The 12,407-nt window shown below is 43.8% G+C and overlaps 1 protein-coding gene across 1 annotated transcript in view; it reads left to right on the top strand.

Annotated features, from left to right (window-relative positions):
- Positions 1-12,407, top strand: part of NAIP (NLR family apoptosis inhibitory protein) — a 126,268-nt gene that overhangs the window by 99,080 nt on the left and 14,781 nt on the right. Inside the window, 3 exon segments of the mRNA XM_030193314.1 lie at positions 29-190; positions 7,893-7,976; positions 10,987-11,154. Of these exon segments, the coding sequence (XP_030049174.1) occupies positions 29-190; positions 7,893-7,976; positions 10,987-11,154 (414 nt within the window).

Raw genomic sequence — 12,407 nt, 5'->3', positions numbered from 1 at the left:
GTAATATTACTAATTTTATTTTTTACAGTTGAGTACATTCAAAACTTCCCCAATCTCACTGTTCTTCATCTGAACTGCAATTCATTTCCTGATTTTGAGGCCCTCATAATAGTAATTTCTCTCTACGAGAAACTTGAGGCAATCCATTTAAAGGGAAGTTTTATGACGGATCATCAACAGGCCTTGTTTGGTAAGACATGCTTAATGTTTAGAAATGTTACCATATATATTCAAATATAAACCTAAACAGGTTTATATTTGAATATATATATATATATATGGTAACCTGTTTGAGTATAAACCGAATATAAACCAGACGGATTTATATTCAAGTGTATGGGTAATTCCCCCCTCCCATCCACCCCCGATGACTGGCATTTCTTCCTCCTCACACCCCCCACCACTGTGGTTACTACCATTTATTCCTCCATACCCATTGCCCCCCCCTATGGCTATCAGCATTGTACTTGCAGTTCCTTTCTACCTTCTTTCGGCTGACGGGGTCAAAGTAAGTTATGTACTGGGCCAGTGCAGGTGAGCATGTGTAGGTTCCATATAAAACTGACATATCTCTGCCCCTGGCAGTACTCCTGTAGTTGGAAGCAAGGGTAGGTGCTACATGTGTAGGATCAGGTGCCAGCTATGTATGGGAGAGGGAGCAATTTTAGAAAAATGTTGACAAATAACACATAGAAAGCATGTGTATCTCCAGCCAATCTAATAATTCCCTCCAGTTCTGATTCCCTTGCATCATCATTCCTTATCCGTCCCCCAACATCAACCTGCTCACTCCAAGCATCTTCCGCCTTCTGCAACATCAACCCCCTCCCCCCCCCCAGGAACCCCCCTATCACAGATCCCCTAACATATGGTAGGCAGTGACTTACCACGTTAGCCCCCCTTTGAGGGCTAACCCCCAGAAGGTATAAACACACAGGATTCTCCCCCCCACCCTAAGCAGACCCCCAACCCCCCCCCCCCCCCACACCCAATCCAGTCCCCAGGCTTACTGGAGTTCCCTGGTGTCTAGTGGGGCAGGAGCAATGCCCAATCTCTCATGCCTCGACAATTCCCTGGTTGCAAAATGTTTGTGAAGACCTGTAATATCACATTGTTACCGCTAGGGTTCAGGTATCCAAATATGGGCAAAATGCATGACAGTGTCGGAAAGGATGTTGATGTGCGGTCAGGGGAGGAGGAGAAGATGCCTGGAGATAATGGGTTGATGTTGGGGAGATGGGAAGGAATAATGCCAGGATAGGGCAGGTTGAAGTTGGGGAGTGGAAGAAATGATGCTGGAACAGAGCAGGTTCATGTTGGGGGGGGGGGGGGGGGGGAAAGGGGTGTTTGTGTGAAGAAAATCAGATGGGGGATGATCATATGGGGTGGGAGTAGATATCAGGGGGGCTGTTTTGAGAGGAAACCAGTATAGCTGCCTCTTACTGTAGGCACTTAGACGTGCCCTGGGACAGGTGTGAATACTCATGTCTACCCTGTGCAATGCAGATTTGGCTCCCCTATGTGAAATAGAGAATGCACATCTGTAATGCAGGCCTGCCCAGGACTTTCTCTCTCACCACACTCCCTTGACATTAATTGATTGATTATTCATTAATTAAAATATTTTTTTACCCCACCTAACACTAAGCAGCTTACAATAAGAAGAACATACACACAATAAAAAACATATAAATTACAAATAAAACTGCTATATACAATCCAAAAAAAGAGCCTGGCATGGGAAACCTCATAGCCTACCAATCACAGTCATTTAAACTTTGGAAAAGGCCTGTAAAACAAATTGTGTTTTAAAACTTTCTTAATTGGTTGCAAAGTAGCACAGAATGGAATATGGCTTGGGAGTTTATTCCATAGTATTGGGCCTGCCACAGAAAAGTACATGTTGACGTTTTTGTATATTGAATTCTATTCAAGGCTGATACAAAAAGTTATCTGTCACCATCAGATCTCAGTCGACGCAGTGGTATATACATCCGTATTGCCTGTCTCAAATACCATGGGACAGCCTGGTACAAAGTCTGATAAATCAATATCAGTACTTTATACTGTATGTGATACATCACAGGCTGTAGCTGCTTCAGCAATAGGGTAATACATTCAAAGGTCAAACTTCCTACCCCCCAAAATCATTGTAACTGCAGAATTCTGGATTATCTGTAATTCTGTACAGCGTTTCTTACTGAAGTAGAGGTTGACCAGCAGACACTCCAACGCAGGAAGTAGTGCTTATAAGACGCTTTATTTGCTGCTTGGACAAAGGGACCCGACACGGTCTGTGTTTCGGCATGATCAAACGCCTGCCTCAGGGGTCACAATAATGTTTGAAAGGAAATCAAGCAGCCCAAAAGATTCCGTGCAGGAGAAAATCCTTCTCTGTCTCTCTCCACCTGGATCCAAAATCCCTCTCTGTCTTCCCTCTCTCCCATTGTCCAGCATATCTTGTTCCCTCCCCTCTTCTCCTCCCCCCCCCCCCCCCCCAAGGGGTCCCAACAGCTCTATTCTCTGCCTGCTTTTGAGCATCAAAAAAGATTGCACAGAAACCAAAACTTCCTTTCTCTTCCAATAGTTGTACTGAAGCTAGACCAGCTGTTAATACCTTCCCCTTTGTTGTGGTGCAGGCATTGTTCAGTGCCCCACACTCCTGACCCTGGAATTTGGTCTCTCGCCTTTGAGCTTGGCAGAAAAGGAAGATGAAAAGAAACTTTTTCTCCAAAACTCTAGCTTATATATATAGGAGCATTTATACCTATACTGCTGTTAGAGTCTGTACTATCCCTGATAGGTCAGCATAGAAAAATTAGCTCCTGTTTCTAGGGCAATTAGTGACACCTGGCTCACATAAGGAAATGTCACCCACTGAGCCTGTTGCCTACATATGCTTGCTGCGTTTAATGTCCTAAAGTGTCCAAAGGAGATGTAACATAAACAAGATCACATTCAATTTGCTCAAAATAGAACTGGAGTAGGGTGTTCCTTATGACATGGAGACAGGTTTGGGAACTATTGATATAGAGAATTGCAGCCCCCCCCCCCCCCCCCACACACACACGGTTGAGGTAATCTGAAAGTTCATGGTTGTTGTCTGCAAGCATATATTTACCCAGTACCTACATAGGAATGCAATGATCACACATTCTTTCAGTATTAACATAGAATGTTGCAATGCCATTATAAACCTTTCCACAACCTCTTAAAAGAAGCTAGCTTAAGATATGACTGTTTACATACGAGGGCAAAGGTCCATGATCACATATTGATCCTTACCTTGTTTAAGCTGACAGCTCCTCCTAAAGATGCTGCAATCTGTTTGGGTGCGCCTCAGTGCATGAATCTTGACCTTGAGATCCTCTGTTCCTCAGCATATTCAGAAGACTCTTGTGTGAGTCAATAGGAAGTTATAAGTGGCCCCACATTACAGTGTCCCTATCCCTCCAACTAAATCTTCATTAAAAAAAAATTCTGCTGTTTCTGCTACTCCTCCAGGGCTGTTCTTCCCTGTCCCTCATTTCCTCATGCTAGTCGTAGTTTTCTGGGTTTTTTTTTTTCTGTTTCATTCATAAATGTACAAGCACATAAACAGGCAGGGAAAGTGAGCTCAGCAGACTGACGAAACAGAGGACAGGAAACCCAAACTGTAGTCCGAACAATTTATTAACAACAGCAGCAAAAGGGGTCACAACCAGAAAGGGAGAAAAACATTTTAATGAGACTGGGTTCAAGCTGTTCTCTAACCTATCTGCTATGGCATAGTTTTTACCCCTTTTGCTTCCTGGGACCAGACACATAAATATGCATTAAGAATAAAGCTTTGTTGAAAACAAAATTTAACAAAGACACAGTCAGAGAATAACCCTCTCAACATTATAAGCAAATAAAAATAAAAAAACAATGCTTCCTATAAGCCCACAAAATAAATGGGAGGACCACATTAAGAAAAAAAAGATGCATATAACACTAATATTCAAAAGTAAAAAGAAATAATCAAAAGCGTCTAACAAGCTATTATTTATATAATGACTTCCCACAATAATATTCAGCCCACACATCCCCTAACTCAAGGAAGTTGAGCAGAACGTCTGTTATCCAGAAATGCCCTCAGTTGTTTGGGATCATAGAAGAGTATCTGTTAGCATTCAATTGAATCAAGCATTTATGGTTTATTAGTTTTAATATACCGCCTTTCGAACAAACGTCAAAGTGGTACACAATATTAAATTACAGAAAAGGAAAGGAACTACAACATTCAAATAGGAAAGCGAAGAGCAGAGGCAAAGAAAAAGGGAGGAGAAAATAAATCACACACTGCTGTAGCCAAAGGTATGGAACTGTGGAGAGGAGGAAGGTTATGGTCGAGACCCAAATACAAGCGTGCAAAGATGCATTTTTAAACCAGCCTTGAATTTGGGGAAAGATAGCACACGATGGAGGGGTTTTAGTACCGAGTTCCAGAGGGATGGAGCTAGGTAGAAGGAAACAGACTTGCGTAGCATCAAGATGGGCCAAGGGTGAAGAAGGAAGGCAAAGCCAGCGATCATCCAGCGAACAGAGCACACGAGCAGGTCTCTTATTGACCTATAAGTGTATTCACTCTGCCGCTCCCCAGTACCTCTCCACTCTCGTCTCTCCCTACGCCCCCCCTCGGGTACTCCGTTCTGTAGATAAATCTCTCTTATCCGTCCCCTTCTCCTCTACTGCTAATTCTAGACTCCGTTCCTTTTGTCTTGCTGCACCTCACGCCTGGAATAGACTTCCCGAGTCTGTGCGTCTAGCTCCATCCTTGGCCGTTTTCAAGTCCAAACTTAAAGCTCACCTCTTTACCACTGCTTTTGACCCCTAACCACTACTCACTTGCCCTATCCTTTATCCTCACCTATTTATTCCCTTACCCTTAATCATTCTGTCTGTTTACCTGTCTTATCTAGATTGTAAGCTCTTTGAGCAGGGACTGTCTTTTTGTGTATGGTGTACAGTGCTGCGTATGCCTTGTAGCGCTATAAAAATGATAAATAGTAGTAGTAGTATAGGGGATGTTAAGAGATGAGAGATAAGATGGAATGTGCAAAAGATCTTACAAGGAAATGCTAGTCAGAGTTTCTATATTTATTTTGGTCTCCCACATGTGCCACAGTTCTGAGGGATAGAGTGGTGGCATTGTTGAAAGACACAAGTATTATATTTATTTTTGTTACATTTGTACCCCACACTTTCCCCATTCATGGCAGGCTCAATGTGGCGTACTTATTTGTATCTGGGGCAATGGAGGATTAAGTGACTTGCCCAGAGTCACAAGGAGCTGCCTGTGCCTGGAGTGGGAATTGAACTCAGTTCCCCAGGACCAAAGTCCACCACCCTAACCACTAGGCCACTCCTCCAGCTTCATGAGTGGTCTTGCCTCAGAAAAGGTCCTTTGACAACCAGTGCTGGAGAAGGGCCAGCTGCATGGAGTGCAAGTATGAATATACTAGTGTCTCCAGTATACAGTAACTGATCTATGATGGAGGCTCTACGCTCCCTTTTCTGGCAGATATTTGAAGGTAACTGAAACACCCATGTGAGGGGAGAGGCTTTTAGATCAACCAGCAGAGGGTGCCAGATGATCACTCTGGGCATCATGTCACCTCCCACTGGATCTACTCCTATCCTGAGATTCATTCTGCAGAAGGCCCTGAATGTTTTGGGTTCCTGTTTCACCCATAGGCCACACTATACATTATTTTCTTTTCCATGATGCACTGGATTTTCTTGCAGGAACATAGAAGGGGCATATCCTCCCCCACTTGGAAGAGGATGACCTATTTCAGTATAAGTTTGGCTAGGAGGAGGAGGCTCATCTTCACTAAAACCTTGCTCCCTCATGGTAACATCTTGGTGAAATACTGCTTTCATCTGTTAAGGGTGCAGTAACTCGGGGGGACTGAAGACATATATTTCTAGCACTGCACAGTGGGGAAATGCATATGCTTACATGTAGAAATGCCACCTGGCATCTCTGCAGACTTTATGGCACCAGCAAATTCTGCCACTTACATATGTATTTCATTCTGGGATTTTTTTTTAACACACCTTCATCTGGGGGTGTAGACTCCATGTTCGATAAGCCATTTACAAAATTTATTATATGTTTTGCACATCCCTGTTTGAATGGCCTATTCAAAATTTGGCTTCATGTTCTGTTAATGTTAACTGCTTTAAACTCCTTCACTTGTTAGACACATTGAGGGACATTTTCAAGAAAACACCTTAAGTCCAAAAAAAAAATGTCCTGCTCATAATGTTCAACCCCCCCCCCCCCCCCAACAGCCATAATCAAACAGGAAAAACGTCTAGATTTCCTGTTCGATTACAGCTGTGAGATGGATGTGTTTGCTACAAAAACATCAAAAATGAATAGGCATTTTCCAAAATGAAATGTCCAATTTTTGAGCGACAACATACCAGGGACATGAATGTCTGTCTGGTATTTTTTTTAAATATGGCCACACACATGTCCTTGCAGAACAGAGGAGTGGCTAGTGCAGTGGACTGCAAACAAAGGGGCACAGGTTCAAACCCCACTATAACTCTTTTTTTTTTTGTAAATGTAATCCCTCCGGGACCTGAAAAATGCCTACTGTACCTGAATGTACACATTTCAATAGCCTTCCTGGCGGTAATCAAGCAGGGCTGAACACTAACCAGTTACCACCGGGTTAGCGTGGGAACCCATACTACCACCTCAGTGGGTGGTGGTAAGAGCTTCTCCTCGCATGGCCATTCAGTAACAGCAATCTTACCGCATAGCCATGGCTATTTTCAGCCTTTTTTAACCTGCTGTGGTAAAAAGGGCCTCATCACGTGGCAAAAATGGCCCCTGCCACTAGCACAGTGCCCTTTTTACCACAGCTTGGTAAAAGGACCCCATAGAGCCTGGTTTTCCTTTCCAGTTTCACTTTCAGGGGAGAGGGAAGAAGACAACTGATATATTAGAATCCCTCCAGTGATCAGCTGATAAATTAGAGCAACCTTTTGTGTCTTTGACATGACTGAAAAAGGTCTAGATTTTAAAAACGGCCTTTTTAGACATGGATGATTCTTCCCTTTAGAAAATCTCTTTTAGATGCCCTCCTTTTAGGCCCTCCCTAGCAGGGGCGTATCTGGACTCTGGCAGTAGGGGGGGGCCAGAGCCAGAGGAAGGGGGCACATTTTAGCCCCCCGCCGCCACCGACCCTCTCCACCCCCCTCCCGCCGTCAACCCTCCCCCGCTGCTTACCTTTGTTGGTGGGGGGCCCCAACCCCCGCCAACCGACCCGAAGTCTTCATATTTCTTCTTCTTCCGACTCCTCCGTGGCCATGCTGTAACGCTGTTGATTGAATCCAGTTCGGAGTCTGACGTCGCAGCACGTTGTATGTGCGTACAACGTGCTATGACATCAGACTTCGAACTGGATCCAATCAACAGCGTTACAGCATGGCCACGGAGGTATCGGACAAAGAAGAAATATGAAGACTTCGGGTCGACTGGTGGGGGTTGGGGTCCCCCGCCAGCGGAAGAAATATTTTTAAAGGCAGGAGGAAGCGGACCTCGGCTGGCGGGGTTTGAGGCCCCCCGCCAGCAAAGGTAAGCAGCGGGGGAGGGTTGACGGCGGGAGGGGGGCCAGGGCGAAATCTGCGGGGGCCCAGGCCCCTGTGGCCCCACGCAAATACGCCCCTGCTCCCTAGTCTCATCCACAACATGCCTCCTTGCTGTTTGGATGAACTGCAATGTGAAACATCCAAATTCAGGATTTGGATGTTTTTAGCAGATGGAACTTTTTTGGGGGGGGGGGGGGGCATTTTAAGACACCTACCTGCGTTGAAAATGAGCACCACTGTGAATTAAACTTGTTTTCCAGTTTCTGTTTTGCCTAGGTTTAAAGCTCTTAAGATCTTGGAACTTGGACAGTGTTTCACAGACAAGAAAACTTCAGAACTTTTTGGTATGTTCATTTTCATTATAATAATATAAGAAGCTTGTGTGTGTGTAAGTGTGTTACTATAGTAGTCCTCGAACCTCTGCTAAGGAGCACCAGCCAGTTAGATTTTCAAATTATCCACAATTAATATGAATGCAGTAGATTTGCACACAGTGAAGGCAGTGTAAGCAAGATTTTCAGTTCATTTGGTCTTTTTTCCCCAATTTTCAAACAAAGTGAAGAACTGTGAAAAACAGGTTTGATTTGGTATCACTGTATTACATAAACATTACATTTGCCTGAATTATTTTTCATATGTAGCACTGTCAGAAGGAACATGTTACACTGGCTTCCAATCTCAAACATATGGGGCTAGATTCTAAATATGGTGCCTAAAAAATTGTCCCGTCCCGTCCCCCCCCCACTGAAGTGGTATTTTATAAGCCGCGCCTAAAGTTCGGCACAGTTTACAGAATTAATGCTTAAGCAGAGAGGTCACGCATAAATGTGGGTGCTGCCATTTGCATGAATGAAAATGTGGCACAAATGCTTGCACCTAAATTTATACATGGAGCACTGTTATTCTATAATTGCATGGGTAACTCAAAACCACACCCCTGATCCACCCGAAATGCCCATGTCCCTCCCATTTCTGGGCCCCCTTTTTTTGGGCTGAGCGTAAATTTAGATGTTGATCCTGCACCTACATTTATGCATGCTCAGTCTCAAATCTAATTAGTGCCAATAATTGCTTGTTAAAACGTCAATTATTGGCACTAATTGGCTCAGTATTCTATTAAATTGAGCACACAAATTGGGAGCATGCCTAAATTTGCGCACGCAATTTTTGGTGACTTTTATAGGATCACGGGGATGATGCTGTCCATAGCTTCACACCCTGATCAGCAGCACTTTATACATTTTGGAAAATCACCTTGCATCTTGCCTTTAAGAGACAAATACTGTTGGGTTGTTTTTTTAACATGTCTCACTAAGGACCTTATGTACTAACTTGCAAAAATGTTTATGGATTAGTACCTGTTGCTTCCTAGGAGGGAGTAGCTGGAATAGAACACACCTGATACTCTGGAGACTGAAAAGAAATGGTGGAACTGTGTTCCAGGTTATTTCCTCATAAATTAAGCCCCAAATATAACAAAAGTGCTTATGTTTTAATGCTAAAATCAGGATAGCTGTTGTAGTTGGTGATTCAATCATTAGGCCTATAGATAGCTGGGTGGCTAGTGGACATGAGGATCACCTGGTGACTTGCCTGCCTGATGCGAAGGTGGCGGACCTCATGCGTCACCTAGATAGGATTTTAGATAGTGTTGGGGAGGAGCTGGCTGTCTTGGTACATGTTGGTACCAGTGACATAGGAAAATGTGGGAGAGAGGTTCTGGAAGCCAAATTTAGGCTCTTAGGTAGAAAGCTCAAATCCAGAACCTCTAGGGTAACATTTTCTGAAGTGCTACCCATTCCATGCGCAAGGCCCAAGAGACAGGCAGAGCTCCGGAGTCTCAACGTGTGGATGAGACGATAAAGAACAAAATTACAGAGCATATTCAAAAGCATGGATTAATGAGACAAAGCCAACATGGATTTAGTGAAGGGACATCGTGCCTCACCAATCTATTACATTTCTTTGAAGGGTTGAACAAACATGTGGATAAAGGGGAGCTGGTTGATATTGTGTATCTGGATTTTCAAAAGGCATTTGACAAAGTACCTCATGAAAGACTCCAGAGGAAATTGGAGAGTCATGGGATAGGAGATAGTGTCCTATTGTGGAATAAAAACTGGTTAAAAGATAGAAAACAGGTTAAATGTTCTGTATTTTCAATGGAGAAGGGTAGTTAGTGGGGTTCCCCAGGGTCTGTGCTGGGACCGCTGCTTTTTAACATATTTATAAATGACCTAGAGATAGGAGTAACTAGTGAGGTAATTAAATTTGTTGACAACACAGATGTCCTTTAATGTGAGCAAGTGCAAAGTGATGCATGTGGGAAAGAGGAATCCGAATTATAGCTACATAATGCAAGGTTCCACGTTAGGAGTCACCAACCAAGAAAGGGATCTCGGCGTTGTTGTTGATGATACGTTGAAATCCTCTGCTCAGTGTGCTGTGGTGGCTAAAAAAGCAAATAGAATGTTAGGTATTAATAGGAAAGGAATGGAAAACAAAAATGAGGACGTTATAATGCATTTGTATCGCTCCATGGTGCGACCGTACCGCGAATATTGTTAATTCTAGTCACCGCATCTCATATAGTGGAATTAGAAAGGTGCAGAGAAAGGCGACAAAAATGATAAAGGGGATGGGATGACTTCCCTATGAGGAAAGGCTAAAGCAGGTAGGGCTCTTCAGCTTGTAGAAAAGACGGCTGAGGGGAGATATAATAGAGGTCTATAAAATAGTGAGTGGAGTGGAAAGGGTAGATGTGAAGCATCTGTTTACTCTTTCCAAAAATACTAGGACTAGGGGGCATTCGATGAAGCTACAAAGTAGTAAATTTAAAACGAATCAGAGAAAATTTTCTTCACTCAACGTGTAATTAAACTCTGGAATTCCTTGCCAGAGAATGTGGTAAAGGCGGTTAGCTTAGCGGGGTTTTAAAAAGGTTTGGACGGCTTCCTAAAGGAAAAGTTCATAGACCATTATTAAACTAGACTTGGGGAAACTCCACTGATTATTTCTGGGTTAAGCAGCATAAATGTTTTGTACTTTTTTGGGATCTTGCCAGGTATTTGTGACCTGGATTGGTCACTGTTGGATAGGTTTGAATGCACTGCCTCCTTGGTATGTAAATCTATCTCATGCCTATTCATTGTGGAGATCCTGGAAACCTGATGGGACTAGGTGTGCCTCAAGGACTGGGTTGAAAAGCAATGTGCTAAAGGAATTGCTGCTTATCTCCAATTATTTGGGAAAAGGCAGCTGACTAGTGAAAAAGGAGATGTGGCATGATGGTCTGCATGTTTTGTCTGGAAGTTTTACTGTAACAATAGCAATGATTATGTCTGTTATCTACAGCCTGCGCTTTACCTTCTCTTGTTCATTTGGAAAAGCTGACTCTCCCAGAGGGGCCAGGGGTAGTACAGGCAGCAGCATCCATTGTACGGCAGTTTCAGCACCTCCATAACATCCAGATGCTTTCATTTGGAAACAATTCGTTAGATGACAGCAGCTTACTGGAATTAGGTGAGTTGTCTTCAAATAGAAATATAGATTCTCTACATTATATTATTGAAAATTAGCTAAGGGGCCTCCGGTAAGGCATGCTGATATTATGTGCTGGACACCAATTCTATAAGAGCATCTGTGCACCAAGATGAGTCCCTTCTTGCTTCTGCTCCTCTTCCCTTACTTCCCCTAAGTGCCACCCAGCTTTTGCTCCCCTTCTCTTCCCTTTCTCCCCCCCCCCCCCCCCACCACGAGTACCATCCAGCTTCTCCTCTTCTTTTTCTCCCCCAGAATGCCATCCAGCTTCTGCTCCTCTTCCCTCACCCCCCCCCCAAATTCATCCAGGTTTTGCTCCTTTTCCCTTTCTCCCCACAAATAGCATCTGGCTTCTGCTCCTTTTCGATTTCTCCTCCTTAATGCCATCCAGCTTCTGCTCCTGTTGCCCTTCCCCCTTCTTCCTCCCAAATGCCTTCTGGCTTCCACTCCCCTTTTCTTTTCTCTCCCCAAGAGCCATCTGGCTTCTGCTCCTCTTCCCCTCCCCACCTGAGTCCCATCTAATTTCTACTCCCCTCTCCTGAGTCTCATCCAATTTCTGCTCGCCTTCCTTCTCCGAAGTGCCATCTGGCTTCTCCTCCCCGTTCCCCGCCCCAGAGCCATCTCGATTCTGCTCCCCTTCCCCTTTCTAATTGTCATCTGCAGAGATGCCAAGGGTGGCCCATCCCAAAGCTGGAGATTTACTACCACTAAGCTGGAGATGGAAGGTCAATGAGTAAGGGTTTTTACACATGCCACAGGCATATCTAACAGCAGTTCTGGCATATGTATATTATGTTTGAATCTTATTTATTATTAGTTGACATGAACAGTTAACAAATACTAGTCAAAAAAAAAATATTTTACAAAGGAAGGTCATCCAAAATCACATATTCAACATAGTAAATTACAACAGTGCATTTATATTTCTCCCCGGCCCACCCACCCATCCTCCCTCCCTCCCTACCAATGTCAACTATTGTTCCTAGGGCATTCACAACTTTCTAATTAATGTCTAAGCTACATCTATAACGTATTGGCCGGAGTTGCCCACCTAATGTGTCTCATTGGCTTGACCTCCTCCCGACTATACCCACCCTCTTCCCTTCCCTTCAGGTTCCTATGGATTCAGCAATATGTAATGTTTGGGTCTCTTATAGATCTAAAGTGGTGATGTCTGTCACACTATTTTATTCATCTAGGATGACTGCATTGTTCTACGGTACTGAACGAGGGCC

The sequence above is a fragment of the Microcaecilia unicolor genome, chromosome 2, assembly GCF_901765095.1.
Source record: "Microcaecilia unicolor chromosome 2, aMicUni1.1, whole genome shotgun sequence".
Taxonomy (NCBI): domain Eukaryota; kingdom Metazoa; phylum Chordata; class Amphibia; order Gymnophiona; family Siphonopidae; genus Microcaecilia; species Microcaecilia unicolor.
Note: the sequence above shows the minus strand (reverse complement) of the source record. Positions and strands in the feature narration are given on the sequence as shown.